At 52.8% G+C, this 18,618-nt stretch overlaps 7 protein-coding genes and 1 non-coding gene across 8 annotated transcripts; 4 read left to right on the forward strand and 4 right to left on the reverse strand.

The window, feature by feature from the left end:
• Positions 1-562: 562 nt before the first annotated feature.
• BDZ99DRAFT_504878 (glycogen debranching enzyme) lies at positions 563-3,341 on the reverse strand (the record flags this gene model as incomplete). The annotated part of the gene is made up of 4 exons (XM_033724073.1): positions 563-858; positions 954-1,075; positions 1,159-2,941; positions 3,257-3,341. 4 exons carry the CDS (start codon positions 3,339-3,341, stop codon positions 614-616), a joined length of 2,235 nt encoding a protein of 744 aa, XP_033583926.1. The 3' UTR covers positions 563-613.
• Positions 3,342-3,991: 650 nt separating this feature from the next.
• On the forward strand, positions 3,992-8,425 carry BDZ99DRAFT_513228 (RNI-like protein; the record flags this gene model as incomplete). Its single annotated transcript, XM_033724695.1, has 4 exons — positions 3,992-4,085; positions 4,144-4,235; positions 4,780-4,917; positions 6,008-8,425. 4 exons carry the CDS (start codon positions 3,992-3,994, stop codon positions 8,423-8,425), a joined length of 2,742 nt encoding a protein of 913 aa, XP_033583927.1.
• Positions 8,426-9,385: 960 nt separating this feature from the next.
• On the forward strand, positions 9,386-9,935 carry BDZ99DRAFT_373859 (uncharacterized protein; the record flags this gene model as incomplete). Its single annotated transcript, XM_033714891.1, has 2 exons — positions 9,386-9,621; positions 9,689-9,935. The coding sequence occupies 2 exons, from the start codon at positions 9,386-9,388 to the stop codon at positions 9,933-9,935; spliced, it is 483 nt and encodes a 160-aa protein (XP_033583928.1).
• A 244-nt stretch (positions 9,936-10,179) lies between these two features.
• Positions 10,180-11,061, forward strand: BDZ99DRAFT_373947 (uncharacterized protein; the record flags this gene model as incomplete). The annotated part of the gene is made up of 2 exons (XM_033714897.1): positions 10,180-10,587; positions 10,720-11,061. The coding sequence occupies 2 exons, from the start codon at positions 10,180-10,182 to the stop codon at positions 11,059-11,061; spliced, it is 750 nt and encodes a 249-aa protein (XP_033583929.1).
• A 523-nt stretch (positions 11,062-11,584) lies between these two features.
• Positions 11,585-13,110, forward strand: BDZ99DRAFT_492881 (GroES-like protein). Its single transcript, XM_033723192.1, has 2 exons — positions 11,585-12,574; positions 12,623-13,110. The coding sequence occupies exons 1-2, from the start codon at positions 11,737-11,739 to the stop codon at positions 12,817-12,819; spliced, it is 1,035 nt and encodes a 344-aa protein (XP_033583930.1). The 5' UTR covers positions 11,585-11,736; the 3' UTR covers positions 12,820-13,110.
• BDZ99DRAFT_564782 (NAD(P)-binding protein) lies at positions 12,852-16,715 on the reverse strand. Its single transcript, XM_033727399.1, has 6 exons — positions 14,818-16,715; positions 14,039-14,167; positions 13,467-13,988; positions 13,328-13,409; positions 13,021-13,277; positions 12,852-12,967 (listed from the first exon to the last, which is right to left on the reverse strand). Exons 1-6 carry the CDS (start codon positions 16,567-16,569, stop codon positions 12,893-12,895), a joined length of 2,817 nt encoding a protein of 938 aa, XP_033583931.1. The 5' UTR covers positions 16,570-16,715; the 3' UTR covers positions 12,852-12,892.
• Positions 16,716-16,953: 238 nt separating this feature from the next.
• Positions 16,954-17,053, reverse strand: BDZ99DRAFT_t10. Its single transcript has one exon. It is a non-coding gene; the product is annotated as a tRNA-Leu (tRNA).
• An 851-nt stretch (positions 17,054-17,904) lies between these two features.
• BDZ99DRAFT_470037 (RNA-binding domain-containing protein) lies at positions 17,905-18,481 on the reverse strand (the record flags this gene model as incomplete). The annotated part of the gene is made up of 2 exons (XM_033721602.1): positions 17,905-18,138; positions 18,239-18,481. The coding sequence occupies 2 exons, from the start codon at positions 18,479-18,481 to the stop codon at positions 17,905-17,907; spliced, it is 477 nt and encodes a 158-aa protein (XP_033583932.1).
• Positions 18,482-18,618: the final 137 nt, after the last annotated feature.

The following is an 18,618-nucleotide window of genomic DNA, read 5'->3' on the forward strand; positions in this document are numbered from 1 at the left end:
CATTGTCGGTCGTCGAAAGTACCTCTCGGTCTCTTTTCTTCTGTTTGTATTGCATCGTCATAGGAGAAAGGCTTATTCCACTCATGTTCCTCCAGTTCGCGATCCGGAGGAAGGGGGTTCGGTGGATGGGAGCGGATCTGTATCTGTATCATACCTAGAACCTAACTCTGACCCATAGTCGGGCTTGTAAAAACAAAAAGGCTTTTGAAGATGATCGAGATGTTGTGTCGGAGCTTGGTGGTTGTGTGAGAGGATGTATGTTGAGCTAGAGTCCTTGGAACCTAGATAGGCAGGTCTTGGCGGTGACTAGAGGTATGGAGTCCAGAGTGCCTCCAGGTGCTCCAGAGCGAGACTTGCTTTTTATTGCCTTCCTTTTGCCTCAAAGGGGTGCAATTCAGCCCTGCTCCTCATCCCTAGAACCAGGACGTTGAAATCTGCCCCTCGACTTCACCAGAGCTCTCCAGGCCACCGAAGAGGCCAGGGGCACCTCGACATCACTTCAGCCAGACCAAAGAGCATTCAGCTTTCATACTTATATACAAATCCGATTCTATCCTAAAACACCTCTGTTGCACGCCTCCCCCGCCCCCGCCCCCGCCCCAACTTCTTCTACCTAAAACTCCTCCCGATGCACCGCCAAAAACGTCAGACTCCACAACTGCCGGATATCGCTCTCGGTCGGACTCGTCCCCGGCGGCGGCGGCAGCGCGCCCAGCGGCACGACTCTGAACCCGTCGCTGTCGTACTCCCAGCTCCACACTTCGCCGCTGAGCTGGGCTGCGTTGGCTTCGATGAGGTCCCAGAGGTGGGTGTATGCGGTGTGGATTTTGGCGTGGAGGGCGGTCTGGGCGCAGAAGTCTGTGGTGGGGTGTGAGGTTAGCTGGGGGAAATGGAGTATGGGCTATGGGGGCAAGAAGGGGGGTGATGGGGAACAGGGGGATGGTTAAGCTTACCGGGAGGAGTGGTTGAGGCGCAGCGGCCTAGTTGGCGCGCGAGGCCGGCGGCGGTCATGGCGAGCTGCCAGCTCCAGACGACGGTGCCGTGGTAGGCGGAGTTGGTGAAGTTGGCGGCGTAGCTGTTGACTTGAGTTAGTAGGACACTCGATAAGGTTGAATAGGCTTTGGATGAATATTGCGGTGGGTTTGGGAGAGAACGTACACTGGATCATCACCATACGCTGGGTTGGCAACGAAGAGGCCCACCGGAGATGAAAGGCCCACCGGAAATGGCTGGAGTATGTGGTCCGCAGTCTGGTCTAGGAAAGAGCTAAGTTGGGTTTGGTTTGTGGAGTTGAGGAGGAAGAGCCGGAAGCAGTCGTCTGTATTTAAGACTCGGACAACGCTTTGGTTGTTGTTTCCATCCAGAGCCAGGCCGTGGAAGACAATGTCAGAGGTGATGTTGTCCGTGTGAGATGGGCCAGTGAAGGCAGACTGGTTAACGTACTGTTCAACAAGGGACACGGCTGTCGACTGCGGAATCGTAACCTCAAAGAACCTCAAGGTCTTGTCTTCCCATACCTGAGCGTACTGGCTCGCAGTCTCATTCCACGCTGGATGCTCGGGAAAGAAGCCGGCACTCGAGAGTGCGGCAATGCTGTGGAGTGCGGCTGGGACGAGTGCCGTGTTCACATCGTACGGGATGCGTCCTCCGCCGATGCCGTAGGTTGAATCTCTCCATTCGCCGACGATTTCGCCCTCTTTCAAGTGAATCAGGTTGTCTTTAATTTGGCCACCGTCAGCTGTAAAGGGTGCTGATGTGTTCATAATCTTCTCCACCGCGATGAGCGCTAGGTCTGCGTAGGTGAGATCGGAGTTCTCTTCAAGAACAGATGCAGTGATGTTGAAGAAGGCTGAGAGACGGCTCTTTCCTATGGTGGAGTCCACGAAGTAGTTTTTCAAAATGACTGGTAGGTAATAGTCCGTATCGATCATCTTATAATCGCACTGCGGAGCTGTCGACGTGATGTTTTTGTTCCGGTTTAGATATGTGGTGTAATCGCCAATAGTCTCTTCATGACACGCGCTTCCATCAGTACGGTTGACGCGTTCGAGAAAGGCCCCAATGACGGCTTCAATTGCACCCCCTTCGCCTTCACTAAGAACAGGCTGCAGTAGGAGTAAAGAAAGCATGCTGTCGCGGCCAAAATACGTCAAAAACCTCCAAGCCCCAGCCAGAAGTTTAGTGGTATACGACAAAAAGGATAGAGACATTGTCTGGTCCACATTCTGCTGAGTCAAGTCGCTGGAAGAAGGATCGAGGACTTGCGAAGGGCTCAGTGGTTTGAGTTGAGGATAATCGAAGGATGCAGTGAACTGATAGGAACCACTTTCGAACCGCAGTGTTGTGTTGACCGCTCTATTTATGGATACCGCACCAGAGCCATTGATGGGCACAAAGTCCAGGTAGGTTGTAGTTACGTTGTCCAGCCATGTTCTGTTCAAGCTGACACCTCGTCCCGGGATTTCAGAGAACGCAATGGCATCTTGAATATAGGTGATGAGTATACTCGGACCTTCGGTAAAATCACGTATTGTTCGTATAGAGCCGAGTATTGGAACCGTGAGAATAGCTGAGGAGTTAAAGTTAATGATCCCAGAGATCCCGACTTGAGGGTTGTCAGAGCTAGGATTCTTGCTAGGGAGATAGACAGGATTGAGAGTCTGTCCAGTCACTATAGAGTTTTGAAGCTGTATTCCCAACGTTCCGTTCTTGCCATTCTCCGGTGCAAAGAATGCTACCACTCCGCTGTTTCCAGCGGGCCATGCGACGACTAACCGGGGACCTATAAATGTCAAGTTGCTGTTTTCCAGTGGGCTCGTAACAACAACGTGAGAGGAGCTCGCGCAATCTTCGTAGAAGTAATTTTCATACGGAGGGTCGCTCAAATGCAGCCTGATAGCATCGCTAGAGCAGGTTGGAGTGCTACTGACGGACACGGTGGCTGTAGCTGATGTTGAGGCTGTCGTCGAAGTTTGCTCAGGTGGGTAGACAAGAAGGCTATTGGAGCATCTAGATGGAGTTATTGCAAATGACACCTAGTGAGAATAAAAAGATCGTACGAGTACAAGTCCGGTAGATAGCAATCTCTTCCACATTTTAGTGTTGGCACTCCGTTTTCCACCGGACAGAGGAAGTCTCCATAGCAAGTGTACTGCGGTTTACATTAGTCTCATAGTTACCATCGACGGCGAATATACAGTGATTACTTTCGAAGGTGCATAGAATGCATCGCCACAAGCTTGGAGTTGATCCCGACCCTCCAATTTGGGAGAGATAATAGCTGCGAGTGTAGATCCAATCATGAATCCTGCCACTGCGTGGATGCCGAGCAGACGCACCATATTTACACAAAGAATGATTTACAATTATAATAGACGGAAAATCATACTGTGAAGGCTACACTTTGAACTATAAGAGAATTGAGGAAGAGATGACAAAGAGAAAAGAGCTCAACGTCATTCGTGGCGGCTATTTTGGTGGGAGTTGATATACAAAGGTATACTGCAAAAGGATAGTAGAAGCGACGAAACGCGGGGTAATGCTGCTAGATCAAGAGGTTACCGACTCGGAGTGTAGAGTAGACTCTGGGCGATGCAGGAACCTGTTTTGGTGCAATCGTTCAGTGCAACCGAAATCCCGGCTGTGCAGATGCAGATTGTTACAAAGGTAAGGATGCCGATGCTGGTAGGCCCTAGACTGGCGCTGATCACGTGTACTCACGTGCAAAGTCTATTGGCCTGGCCAACGGAGACAAATCACAGACAGCACTGTGGAGAGGAAACTCATACGGACTGGCTTTGCAGGAATCCTCGCCGAGAAGCAAGGTCGGTGGCCTCGTAGTATCCGCCCCACGGAATGTCGGACGTGCCTAGAGTCCGCGGGTGTTGACCGAAGAGATGCCATGACGCAAGGGTCGAACGAGCACTTAAACGCTGGAGCTCCCTCGACGGTCTCAGCAGCATCTTCGACACACCATTGTAAATCAACCAAAATGAGTTCCCCGGGCCTGTTTTATCACGAGAAAGTGCCGGCCGGCATTATTGTCGCCCAGACGATTGGCATAACATCGGTTGCCTTCTTGACTGGTGAGTACAGACAAAGACTCGCCGACGTTGTCTAAGCTGACCATGGTCGTGCGAATAGGTATGAATGCGTTCCTTTCCGTGGCCGTTGTCCCTGCAGTCATGCGGGCTCCTGCAGGGCTTGCGGCTTCTCAGTTCAAGACGTTTTATGTCGTAGGCGCAAAAGCTGGACCGGCTCTATCTGTTCTGGGGACGGCGGCCGCTGGATTCCTAGCATGGCGAGGCAAGTTTGATAGACTCTTCTTTTAAAGCTAGATTATGTTACGCCTGGTGCACGCATATCTGGTCCTTGGTGGTGCGCTCAAATACACCAGTCGGAGCACAGTGGCTGACGTTAGTACTCGGTACAGAACCACGATCCAGCACCGCTTTCAGACTCTGGATTGCGTCAGCTGTCTTCGCTCAATCCATCATTCCGTGGACTTTAATAACGATGGTGCGCAAAGTCCTATTACATATACCAGAGTCCTCTGTTGTTATTGTTCCTGGAGCTGTGTTGAGACACGATTCATGTCGCGTTTGAACACCCACTCAAGTCGCATTTAAGCACCCATTTTAGTTTCTCTCGAGTCGGTAATGGCGTCTTAAACACGAGTTAAGTGGCGGTTAAGGACAACTAACTCCAGAGAACCTAGTATCTGTCGTAAAAAACCCCTTCTTTATGAAAACCCGCTAACATGTGTATTGCGACCTTTAGATGCCCACAAACAAAAAGCTGCTCGGCAAAGCGGATTCGCTGGCAAGCGCTGAGCTCACGGACAAGGCAGCTGAGGCTAGTGTTGCGAAGGAGGAGACTGTGAACGCGCTGTTGGACAAATGGGCCACGCTCAATCTCGTACGAGCGATTCTAACAGGCGTGTCATCTGTGCTCGCTTGCGTTGCGGTGCTGAATAGGGTAGAGGTTGTCGGGTTCAGTGAAATTGGTTTGGCGACAGGTGCAGATCGATTGGGTTGAAAAAGCAGTATTCGGACAGGATGCAAGGCCCGCGTGGTTCTCGGAGAGTGGAAGAGGAAGTTGTTGCAGCTTAAATGAGCCTCCATGTATACATACTACGGAACGACTGAAGTCGAACAAAGCTCTCTTCTCTTCGTGTTGCATAGGCTGACGAAGTACTGCACATGGGCGGCAACACATACCCGTCTCGTCAGTAGTGCTGATTGACGAAAACGAGGAAGCGATACCGGCGCCGTGGTCGAGCAGCAGGGCAGAGGAGTGTGCAAGACGGCCAGTCAGACTCCTCGAAGTGAAGCTGAAGATAACAGGAAGCGTATCTCTCTGTCCTAGTCACACGGCCAGAGGGCGTGAATCAGTGGGGCAGTCATGCGTCGACAACGGCGTGGCATTCCTGGTGTCGCTGGGCGAGCGAACCGCAGCACGGCCGGGCTGCACGAGAGGCTGCAGAGAGGCTTCCACGGGCGGCGCTGGTGTGCCCTGCATGAAGCCAGCCTCAGGGGGTGCTTGGTGGTGTGCTGACAGTACCTAGTATACCAGACCCAGCCTTTGAAGTTCAACTCTCATGGACAGGAGTGCTCGTCTGAACACCTCGAGTGCCGCGATATCGCACACAGATAACGAATCCTCACGCGGGCGCACTTTGGTCGGCCCCAGCGCTCGGCGAGGCCTCACGCGCCCTCGTCGGGTGGCCTCAGGCGGGCGTGTTTCGTTTGGGGCGGCGGTCTCAAGACATTCCCGCTGAAACTAGCCGCACGTGCCGACTTCTTTCTGATGGCGCGATAAGCAGGCCCAATCCCGGCTTTCCACATAGAGCGTTGCATTCGCAAAGCTGGGCCTCGCAGTCGTCAAGCAAACTCCTGCTGCTCTGCCCTCTGCCGGCACCAGTCTCGTCGTGTCGTGTTCTTCGTTGCATTTCTACGCAAACGCCTCGCCAGCACTGCGTTCCGCGAACTCCTCGGCCGTGTCGTAGGCTACGCTCCCCGCTACTGCGGAGCAACCATCCCCGCTTGGCCAAATACCGCCCGCGTCCGACACTGACTCCAGGAACGTCCCTTATACTGCTCTTCAGGGCGCTGGAGTGCCTCGCGGGCTCGCCTCCTGCTGCTTACTATTCTTTGGCCTTGAGCCCATACGCTTCTTCTACGCCCTTCTTGCATATCCGCCTTCGACCACTCCTACCTACAGCCGGCCTATCACGCAATCCTCCCTACGCCTCACCTCCTCCCTCGCCGCCATGGAGCCTCTTTCGATTGACTCGATTGTCATTGACACTCCTTACAACACCTCTCCCTCTAGTCCTACGAGTCCTACGAGTCCCTCGACCCCGCATAGCGATGCTATACCCATTGTGCCGTCCAAGTTGAAGGGCCGGCAACGCCTGCTTCAAGGCCTACAACGCATGTCGTCTTCGCCGTCTCTGGCTAAGATGGGGAGGACGCCTTCGTCCGGATATCGTAGTGGAGGAAAAGCATCCATGTCATGTGTCTCGCTATCATCCGGCTCCTCATACAGCCACTCGTATGGGAGCTCATACTCTTCCGAGATGTCTGTCGGGTACTCCACCGCGCCGACATCTGTAGCAGGAAGCCCAGGTCCAGGTAGCCCACTTAGTGACGAGAGGGCTCGCTTTTGCTTGGTTGGCCATAGCACGCCTACGTCCGTTGCCCTCCCGTCAGACCTGAGGCCCATGTCACGCCAGGGCATGGACTTCGAAGGAGATTACTTTACCACACCAATGACCCATGTAAAGCCCCTACAGAGAAGGGAGAACTTCAACTTCTGGGGAGATATGCCAGCTGAGATCCGGATCCATATCCTCCAGTACCTCAAGCCTAAGGAAATCGTCCGCTGTTCCTCCATCTCAAAGTCCTGGCAGTCAATGTGCTTCGACGGCCAACTCTGGAGTAACCTCGACACCTCGGAATACTATCAGGATATCTCAGCCAACTCGTTAGCTTATATCATCAACTCTGCCGGGCCGTTTATACGCGACCTCAACCTGAGAGGCTGCGTACAGTTACGGGAGCGGTGGAACAACAATGGAACTGCTCTATCTGACGCATGCCGGAATCTCGAGAACTTCTCCCTTGAGGGCTGTCGTATTGATCGGAGCTCCATTCATTGTTTCCTTGTCCAAAATCCTCGCCTAGTTCACATCAACCTCTCGGGGCTGGCAGGAGCCACCAATTCCGCCATGAAGATCATTGCACAGCACTGCCCACGAGTTGAGCATTTGAACATCTCGTGGTGCAATAATATTGATACCAGGGGCGTGCGTAAGGTCATTGAGGGATGCCCGAACCTCAAAGATCTACGCGCTGGTGAAGTTCGTGGGTGGGATGATGTCGACCTTATGTTCGAAATTTTCAAGCGCAACACTCTCGAAAGACTCGTCTTGATGCATTGCGACAGCCTCACCGACGATTCGCTAGCAGCTCTGGTTGTAGGAGTCGATCCGGACATCGACATTTTAACTGGTCGACCAATGGTACCCCCACGCAAGCTCAAGCACCTCGATCTTACTCGTTCTCGTGGAATATCCGACACCGGAATCAAAGCTCTAGCACACAATGTCCCATTCATGGAAGGTCTTCGACTATCCAAATGCCACTCCCTGACCGATGACTCGCTAATGGATCTTCTCCCGACTGTACCTGTCCTCACTCACCTTGACCTTGAAGAACTAGAAGCTCTTACCAACGCAACACTACAGAGCCTCTCTACATCCCCATGCACTGCGCACCTTCGCCATCTCAGCATCTCCTATTGCGAGAATCTTGGTGACGCAGGCATGCTACCACTGTTGAAAGCATGTTCCCGAATCGGCTCGCTGGACATGGACAATACTCGAGTATCTGATCTGGTTCTCATCGAAGCCGCTGCATGTGTTCGTACCCGGAATCGCGCCACGAGACCCCTGTCTGGTTCGGAACGACCCCGCGTAGGCCTCAAAATCGTGGCATATGATTGTGCAAACGTCACTTGGACCGGCGTCCGTGAGATCCTTTCCCGCAATGCTGAGACTGTTCACTCCACACCGACCTCGAGCTCCACTACTAGTGAAGTTACTAGATATCCCGAAGTCATCTCCCTCAAGTGCTTCTACACGTACCAACCAACCGTTGATGAGCACACTAAACGTGTTTTGCACGGTAACTACACAGCTGCGAATCGCTTAGAAAGGAAGTGGGCCGAGTATATGATGGCGACTGAAGAAGCGGATGCTGGCGGTACAGGAGTGGGCGCAAGGAGGCGGAGGCGTCGAGCTCGAGAGGCCCGTCTGTTACATGAAGATGAAGAGGACGGTGGTATCGAAACAGGTAACGGGGGCATAGGCGGAAGGCGGCGACGAGCTAGGAGCGGCCCCGGTGGCTGTATCATCATGTGATGATTCATGTGCAAATGAGTGGTCGAAGCATGCGAGCGGAGCTATCTTTCTTTTCCTTCTTTCTATATTCAAGCTTTCATCTTCGCTCTTGTCACAATCTTCACGAGATCTACCATCTTAGACCAGGGCAGGCGTTTGCATTAGGGTATCTGAACTTTATTTTGCACTTGTAGGCGCGCTGGTTGATGGTTCAGGTTAGGCGTGGTCCGTATGTGCGGCGCTCGGTGTCCCCCTTTACGTACATTACGTCTCACGCACTGTCTATGTTACATTCACTTCTCCGATCTCAACGTTTGGCTTTGCAGGATAGACGTGAGCACTTTTCGCCCTCTCTGTCGTAGTCCAGTCCTCATCATTGTTCGTCTTTTTCTTCCAGTCTCGAATACACATACAGTCTGTGGTACATGGGCACCTCAATCTCCCAAGGATTCCAACAGCATTTAGTCCATAGGGTCGATAACTCTCTTTCCCAGCGTGGATGCCTCTATCCTGAAGAGGACGATGACCGCGGCATTGAAGCAAGGAGTATGGAGATTAGACATATTTGAGCCCATTAATTGCGAATAGATTTCGTATTATGCATTTAGCTGCAAGTTCTTCGTTATACAATATGCCGGGTGCAAAGACTGTAGACCCTTGTATCATGCACGATCAGTGCCCATCACATGGTGGTGAGCTTATGTAATTAGCGTCTTGCTGACGCGAGATCCAGGGTCTGTCTTGTTGTGACGATACTACGTATGAATGGATCTACCTGCCGATCAACTTACGCTCATTTGTGGTAGGCGTAAGCTGTACGACGTAAGTCAGCATCGATAATACTCGCAAAAAGTTGAACAAAGAAAAGATCATCTTACATCCTCATCACCATCATGCTTGACCTGTTCACTTCTCTTCTCCGTTTCTAGAACATAATCTAAAATGTTGTTCCACTCGACTTTGCTCGCTGCCAGCACCCACATGCTCTTTGCCCTAGCGGCGAGCAACCAAACCTACCTCTCAGCCACCGCCCTCGTAACCAACAGCGACAATGCTTCCACGCTAGAGTGTTGGCAGCTGGATATTCCATTCACGGTCCCCTCGACCCCTGGCATCAGCGGCTCGTCGTTGGCTAAGCTTGGCAATTTCACAAACGGAGCGTACACAGTGCTACCACCCCGGTTCAATGGAGGAATACACAACGCACCAGTACCGCAGTACGTTACTCTTGTTTGATATATGTAGCCGTGTGGCTTGAAACAATGCTTACTTCCGAACCCAAAGACTTGTTCACTTCATATCAGGTCTTGCTCACGTGACTTTACCTCATGACCCTAAGCTCGAGTCCTGGATTGTAGGAGGGGCAGGAGGTCTACTCCTAGCTTTCGACGTCACGGGATCTGGACACTCGACGACGTATCCGAGTGATGAGACGACGGTTGCGATTACGCTACCGTTCGAGGGGGGGAGGATCCCGGAGCATTCTGTGCTTGCAAAGAAGCCGTGTGAGGGTAAGCAGAGTTTTGTGTAAAGATCTGGAGATAAGAGAGGGTCAAATGTGCTCTTGTAGATTTCACCCGTGAATGGTTTAATGGGAACGGGAATGTGAGGAAAAGGCTGTACGAAGGTAGACTTTATGGCTGCTGAGTCACCTAGCGCGACACCTGCTCGGCCCCAAGCTCAAACTCGGGCAGAATCAGCACCAACCCTTCCCTTCACCAAAGATACTGAACTCACATACCCCAACTAACTCTTCAGCTTCTCCCAATCTCCAAATGGCTTCCTCCGCCCCAGACCCCCGCCTCGCCTTCCGAATCCCCTCCCTTCCACCGTCCTTTTACTACATCCCATCCTTCATAAGTCCGGAGGAGGAAGCTTCCCTTCTATCCAAGATCCCCCCAAACCGTTGGACAAACCTCACACATCGCCGTCTGCAAGCTGTCGCGTCCACCCTCACAAAATCGAACACTCTCCTCGCCGCCCCGCTACCATCCTACTTGCTCGACCCTATCGTCACACGCTTCACAACACTCGGCATCTTTGCGCACACGCCGCACAAGGCGCCGAACCATGTGCTAGTCAACGAGTACAAGCCCGGTGAGGGGATAATGGCGCACGAGGATGGACCAGCGTACGCCCCTGTGGTCGCGACAGTGAGTCTAGGAGGTGCGGTGATGCTTGAGGTCACAGACAAACCACAATCATTACCACAAGCGGATGCGGACGCTGCTGAGAGCGGGACGGCGGAATCGGCGGCAAGTAGCGAGGCCAAGGACCTAACGTCACAAGAGCCGCCCCTAGGTGTTGTAGATGAGTCTGCCGTCAACCCTGCGCCGATCCATATCGCGCCGCTCTATACCACCCATCGTATCCTCTGCGAGCCCCGGTCCCTTCTCGTAACACTCGCGCCGGCTTACATCAATACCATGCACTGCGTGCCTGCTGTTACACACGATGTGGATCTTCGGCGAGCGACAGTGGCGAATTGGGACTTGCTGGGGGAAGCGTGGCGGTACGCGGCTGCAGACGATGTCGACGGGAGCGGGGGGTCGGGCGGGACGAACGTGCGAACGACGCGGGTAAGTCTGACGTATAGGGATGTGCTGAAGGTGAGCAATGCGGCGTCGAGGGTTCTGGGGCTAGGTGGGCGAAGATAATACGATTTGGGCCGGATGGAGTAGGAAAGAGTTGGATATATATGTGCACTAAGCGTAACAACTGTCACACATGCCTCGTACGAACTTCGCTGAAAAACACGAAGAAAGAAAGACTAGGCCAGGTTGACGGCGACTGAAGCAGCTGTTCTGTGTGGCAGCTTTCCCAGTACCCGAGTATAGTCTTGAGGGCCACCAGTACGCTTACGAGTTACTACATCAGCTTCTCGTGATGGGATTTATCTAGATCTGATGCGAATATACACCATGCTGTATTCCGTGACTTGGATACTAATCTATGTTACGGTCACTAAATATTCCGAGCAAGTTGTTCGGATTCTCGTATCAGACAGAATGTGAGTCGGATTGACTACATGGCGCTTGGAGGGTAGGCTTCACTTTAGTGCATCCTTCCGTTTAGCCATTTCCTATCCTCCAATCACTCGTGGGCACGCAGGCCCACAATCCGGAAAAGCCGAAACCCGAGAACGCTTGAAGCACTAGACATCTCACCTTCCGCTGTGTGGAAAGTTACCGTGAGTAAGCTTCACCGGCTCCCGTTCAAGAAGGTAGATCCCATGAGGTAAATACATATGAATGCGTGGATCATATTCTCCTCCAAAGCTAGCATTTATCATTGTACCACATCTCTAAGAACAAGAGATTCAAATATCCAAGATGAGCAACAAAGCCGCGTACCTCTTGGCCGCGAAAGCTCACCCCTTCAAAGTCGACGATGCCCCCATGCCAACACCAGACGCCTACGAAGTCGTCATCAAAAACCACGCCGTCGCCATTAACCCCGTCGACTGGAAGATCCAAGACTGGGACGGCGTTTTCAAGTCCTACCCCGTGATCCTCGGCAGCGATGTAGCTGGAGAGATTGCTGCTGTCGGCTCAGCTGTGGAGAAGTTCAAGATAGGCGATCGAGTCATTGCCAATATGGACGGGTTGGGAAACCAGAAGCAGACGAATGCCGGGTTCCAGTTGTACAGTGCGACGACGGAGAAAATGGTTGCGAAGCTGCCGAGTGGTATCAGCTATGCGGATGGTGCGGTCCTGCCAATAGGTCTTGGGACCGCTGCGGCCGGGCTTTTTCAGAAAACAACGTTGGATTTGCCGTATCCGCAACTGGATGTGAAACCGAACGGGCAGATTCTTTTGATCTGGGGCGGCAGTTCCAGCGTCGGTAGCGGCGCGATCCAGCTCGCCAAAGCCGCAGGGTTTGAGGTTGCGGCGACAGCGAGCAGCAGGAACCACGGTTACCTCAAAGACTTGGGCGCGGCGTACATTTTCGACCAGTCAAGCGCGAATGTCGTCGACGAGATTGTGGAGGTCCTCAAGGGGAAAGACTTTGCCGGCGTTTTTGACGCAATCTCTACCAACGAGACCATCGCTCTCAGTGCACAGATCGCGAGCTCGAGTAGCCTGGAAGGAAAGAGGTTTGTGTGTGACGTGAATCCTCCGTGGGAGCCGTTGCCAAAGGGGCTACCCGAGAACGTGAAGTTTGGGCACGGTAAGGACTTGTACTCGAACGATTGGGCTTTGGCTGATTATGTCATAGCAATGCAACTTGATATCAATACGAACGAAGTCGGTAAAGCTGTGTGGGGCGAGTGGGTGACGCCGGCTCTGGAGAAGGGGCTTTTGAGGTGCAAACCCAACCCACGCATTATTGGTCACGGTCTAGAAAAGATACAAGTGGGTGTTGATGAACTGCGGAAGGGGGTTTCGGCTGAAAAGCTAGTGATTACTCTATAGACAAGGAAGTGTGTAAGGTTTAGAGATGCACAAGCGAGTTCCAATGGCTATCTTTTCAATTCTTTTGGCGTCTTTACTGTTTCAAGAAAGAAGGTAAATCCTCTTTCAAAAAAGTCTCAATGCTCTTCGTCTGAACATTCACTCCCAGCTGCGGCTCTGATTAGATTGCAGAATCTCCTATCTAAAGGTATGGACACTCACATTCTCTGGATTGGTGATGCTTGGATCAGCTCCGTAGTACCCAGGGTCTTCAGTATACACAAACATCTCTCCGATTTCTCGTCCAGCACCGCCTAGGATCATCACGTCGAAATCATCCACGGTACACTGCTCGTACGTGAAAGTGACGCCAGAGAGCTTCGAGGCGAGTTGGCAAAATTGACTCCAAGATACCAGGCTGCCATGGGCGGCGAGGTTCTTTCCCGGCGCGACGTCCAGCAGAGCCTTGACGAAATGGCCTGTGCGAAAAGTTTGGTTTAATTCGTTCAAACGTAGGCTAGAGGCTTACCTGTATCAGCTCGATGATCTATCATCGGAACAGGCGTGTCGGCTTTGATCGGACATCGGATCTTGTATGATCCATCAGTCTGCTATCCACTGTCATTAGCCTTCCTTGATCAAACATAAACAGCACAAGCGGAGCTTACCTTCCTCGCCAACTTCCTATAATTCTCCATAAACACCGCCGCCTGCAGCAAGCTAGACCTCGCCGCAAGCTCCGGATACCTCTCCCGCATATACTCGACCGCAGCCCACTTCGCATCGGAGTGGTAGTTCCACGTAATCCTCCCATGGCTCCACTCACGGCTCTTGCTCAGCGTACTCAGCACCAGCCTATCCAGCCCCTCCACGCTCGCCGCCGCATCGACCAGATTCTTCCCTTGCTGGACCTCGAGCTCGTAGCTGATCTCATTTAGCGTCTGCCCAGTCTCTGTAGCGCGGACGCGGTTTGCGGGGTTCCAGAAGTGCTGCCAGTAGTCGGTGACGCCGAAGATGGCGGTAGCGCCTTTGAGGGCGTGCTCGAGGGAGTCGGTATCGTTGAGGTCTGCGGCGACCATTGCGACGCCTTTGGCAGTCCAAGCAGCGCTACGAGCGGATGAGGGAGATCGGGAGATGCCGCGGATAGTCCAGTTGGGGTGGTTGAGAAATTCGGTTGCGACGGAACCACCCTGAGTTATTTAGGACTAATTTCTGGGGGGGAGGAAGAGCTTTGGAATACCTGGTTGCCGGTGATGCCTAAGATTACGATGATGTTCTTCGAAGACATTGTAGTGTCTGTAGATTTTAGGGACGTAAAGAAGAGATCGAGGGTGAGATACTTCCACGTTCTATCCTTAGTCGGCTGCCGCTTTTTATATTAGTCTAAATAAGTGTAGAATCAAAGCAGCAACGCAGCCCGCGGATCCCGCTCAATCACGTCCGGGGCAATTGAAAGCCCGATCAAAGAGGCTCGTTTCTCATAGCTACGTTTTGGTCCTTAAAATCTGGTGAGTGGGAGTAGTTGGCTAATGAAATCCCGCGGAGCTAGCCCGAATCGGGCTTCGTATACTCGATAAGCGATACGAAAGATGCTAAAACGAATATGGAGTGAAACAGCTTTATTGAAAAAGAATGAGTCTTCAGAAAGGAGCTAATGATCCTAGATAAGAGTACTCTGACTCACTGAGCGCGATCTTTCCACTCAAAGTTGGGGAAATTATCAGCGCCAAGATGGCTGGATGTAGGTTCCGACGGTGTAGATTGGACAGATGGTGATTACATAGGTTCACTGCGATTCGGGCGAGGCTTGTGTGATTCCTGCGGAGGTAGACAGTCACAGAAGACCCCAGGGCGGTGGAGAGGAGGGAGGAGAGCAATGTCAGAAGCCATAGGGCGTAAGTTTCATAGGGTAAATGTCAATTGCAACAAACGCCTTTGTTTCCTTTCCAACCGAGCCTATGCCAAAATAGCACACTAATCATGAGCGTACATATTCACAAATTCCCACATTGAACGCACGACAGCGACTCCCCCGCCCTGCGTCTCGACCGTCCGGCCGCGACCCCTATCATTCAGATCTCCACCTTGGGTCTTCATTCTCTCAATGCGAAACTCTGTTTCCTTCTTTTGCATAGTGGCAAACTGGACATCGGGCCCAGATTCACGCGGCGTATCCTCGTACTTATCTTGGGTTCTCACCAGCCGATTCCGATAGTCGACTGCGCCATCTGGGGTCTCTGGCAGTCGTGCTTCATCTTCTTTTCCACTCAGCGCACCCCACCAGCCACCGAACCTGCCCCTCTTATCTCTTGTTCGCAAAGCTGCTTGTGCATTCCGCGCCACCCATGGTGCGTACTCCTTGCAGCTCTGGCGATGGAGCTTTGCAACCGCCTTGCTCGCGCCGTGAGTTTTGCCGGGAATCAGGGGCGACAGGGGCAGGGGTTTGCAGAAGAGAGTCAAGTGGTGAAAAAAGATGCCCTTGAATGTCTGACCATTCTGAGAGCAGGTGCCAAGGGGGTCGCAGGTCTCGGTGAGGATGCCATCCTTGCCGAGACCAAACCACCACTTCCCGTCTTCAACAATCAAGCCGTGGCCCGGCCTCCACCCTGTAGCGCGGATCGCGTCGCGCACGAGCTTGTGACCGTCGTCAAGATAGTTCAGGTCGCCTGTCCCTTCCCATAGCCCGCGGAGGCCGGACAGCAGCACGCCTTGGTTGTAGGTGTAGACCATTTCGTTGCGTTCGTCGCAATTGCCGGTGCCGATGGTGTGGTTCTTGCCCCAGTCGCGGATGTGGAAGCCGTCGACGTAGAGGCCTTTTGTGTTCGTCATATTGGAGTTTTTCAGCCATTTGTATCCGTTCACGGCGGATTGAAGATATATGGGATCGTGGGCTGGTGCTGGACCATAAGGCGGCTCGCAGACTCCGTCGCCCTCTTCGGCGATCCGGGCGTCGTCGTCAAGTCCGTCATGCGTGGACATAAAAGGCGAGCAGTTGGAGTCGCCCGGGAAATATAGATACATGCCGATACTGGCAGCGATAAAAAGCTCATTCGTAATGGCGTTTTTGTAGGGTGCCTTGTGCGGGTCCCATGTCATGCCTCCGCCGCAGAGCTTCCAGTCCCAGCCTTTCTTAGCCAGATCGTAGAAAACGCGGGCACGGTGGGCGAACGCGCCCTCGAATTGTTTTCCATACCACCGCGATCCACCCGTCGAGTCGCTCGTCGGAGGATAATGTAGCGAATTGTGCTCCCGAATGAACCGTATGTTCTCGAGCCAGCCGAGGACCACCCACAGCATATCGTCGTGGGCCTGGGTGCGGATGGCGAAGTGGTCCTCCCCGAAAAAGTATGTGATAGCTTGCGAGAAGTATTTGTTGATCTCGTTCTCTACGCGCTGACCCTCTATCTTAAGCTCCGTGCCTTGCTCCGCGTATGTTCCCGGCATGATGTATTCCAGGGATCGAGTGAGGGAGTAAAGGGCGGCAGATACATGAGTTCCCATAACAGCAGCTGTCCAGTCAATGGCGTCGGGCCATTTACCGAGCCAGATCTTGAAGTAATCGCTCTGCATCGTCTCGAGCGCATGGTGGAGCTCTTCGAGGGAATTGAGGAGCGGGTCGAATTTGGAAGGCTCGTTTCCTACGGCCGGAAAAAGGTTGGGATAGTCATGCTGCAGTCGCAATTGAGCTGCCCGCGACGCAGCTAGCTCTCGAGCAGTTGTTAACGACACAGTTGCAAGAAGTAGGAGCGCCCAGCGCCGGGCGCGGACCATGGCTGTGAGAGGTGTGGAGTGTTTGAGTGCTGGATAAGGCGGGCGAGGCGCGAAAAACGGAGAGCAGTTTAACACCGTCTGGGGTGGTTTGGAGAGCTATCAGGCTTGCCAAAGCTGGTGTTTCTTGATTAACAACAGCATACTAGAGGACATTAGCGCATATAAATACAGAAATGTGTGGATGGTACCTAGGTAGAGTGCCACCTTCTCCATGGCCCCGCGTGCCTGGCCAAGCTGCAGTTCGCACGGGGTTTGGTCACGCACATCCGTTTAGCGCCACCACTCCTCTTCCCCTCACCATACCACAGTAGCATTGGCACGTTGCACACAAAGTCCGCACTCTCTCAAAGCGCAAAAATAGATGCTCAAAAGCAAAAGAATAGTTGACAAGAGTGGGATTCGAACCCACGCATCTTACGATACTAGCATACTCTCACTGGGGAAAGCCTGAAGCTAGCGCCTTGGACCGCTCGGCCATCTTGCCTGGAACTTTACGTGTTGAATGCATGAATATTCAATTTTTTGCTTTATAACTTAGGACAGATCTGTGGGGCTTAAGCGATAAAACTTGTCAAATTCCTCGATACTAATTGCCAAGAGTAATTCCAGCGCGCCTAGCTCCACGCATGGATCAAGACAAATCGGAACTGGGTCACTGGTACCGCGCACTCGAAGGTGTATAGTCAAGAATAGAGAACAGGCCGTTTCCACCTGGATTGATGGTATATTCACTATCTATACATGTTCATGCCTGGCACGGTATTCAAGCATCTGATACTACTCAGTTAAAGTACGATCGTCCACATTCCGTGTATTCAATAGTCGTTGAAAGCTATAATTTGAACTCGGCGTCCAATCTCAATCCCAAAGGCCCAGTGGTAGAAATAAAGCGACAGTGCCATTATACAGCCAACATTGAAGACGTATCGTCGGTGAATCTAGGTAGCCTATTGCGGCCTACTTAGACAGACAACAGTTCACCATAGCCGCATATCAGTGCACTCTTCTGCTCCAGAAGCGTTATATCTTCTCCAGTGAACACATGCTGCACGCAATCACATTTATCCAGGCACGTCTGGAGCTTGTCAGTTTTGTGTCGGTGAAGCAAAAGGGTGCAACTTACGTTAGGAAAGTTGAATAGCCAGCCCCTCTAGCAGACGGGCTGGCAAGCTTGAAATTGAAAGGCTCCTGACGCCTGACTGAGGAGTCTGAGCTGAGTACTTTTGTCTGTCATAACCATGACCAACCAAGCCCAACCTCTGCAACTGGCAATCATTGAGATCGCCGTCGCCCAGCACAATCATCTTCGTAGGTCGCGCCGGTAGTTCGTGGCAATCAGTCGTCCCTGTCATCTCGTCCCTCGCCTGGACTCCTGCTCCTCGCTCTCCCTCCACCTCCACCCCTCGCCGCACCACCTCGTCCGCCTCTACCTGCTTGTCCTTTTCCGGGAGGTGGCCGTACGAATGCGAAGTCAACCGCAAGAGTCTGGTCCAGGAGCTTCTGTCCGTTCGCGCCTTCAATAGCAGCTTTCGCCTCTGCGAGGGTGGGATATTCGATGAGAACGTAGCCCTAGTTGCGCAAGTCAGCACGCACATGTGTCGCCGCACCCGCGCCTCCAAGTGTGCAATCTACATTCGCGAGGTACTCAGGGAAGTGGAGATAGTCGTACCTTGACATAGCCCGTCCTCCTGTCCAGATTCAGGTGAATGTTCTTGATCTCGCCGTATTCTCCAAACAGATCCGTCAGATCCTCCTCGCTCGCTTCTTCGTGCACATTGGTGACCATGATGATCCATCCCTCGATCGAACGGACTGCGACAGCGCCGGCTTGAGTGCGCGTTTCACCGGCGGGTTTGGCTTCGGGGGAGGCTGCCTGCTGCGGCGGGTCGACATCCATTTCTACGTCCGCCATGGTGGGCGCGTGAGGATAGTAAGAATGAAGTCGGGTATGAGGTCCGGGGCCGGAGTCTCTTGATTAGTGGTGGGCAGTGATCGAGGTTGTGTTGTTGCAGCCAGTGTTGGTGCTTCGATGAGTTCCAAAATAGACTT

Source organism: Mytilinidion resinicola (genome assembly GCF_010093595.1).
Source record: "Mytilinidion resinicola strain CBS 304.34 unplaced genomic scaffold BDZ99scaffold_1, whole genome shotgun sequence".
Lineage (NCBI taxonomy): Eukaryota > Fungi > Ascomycota > Dothideomycetes > Mytilinidiales > Mytilinidiaceae > Mytilinidion > Mytilinidion resinicola.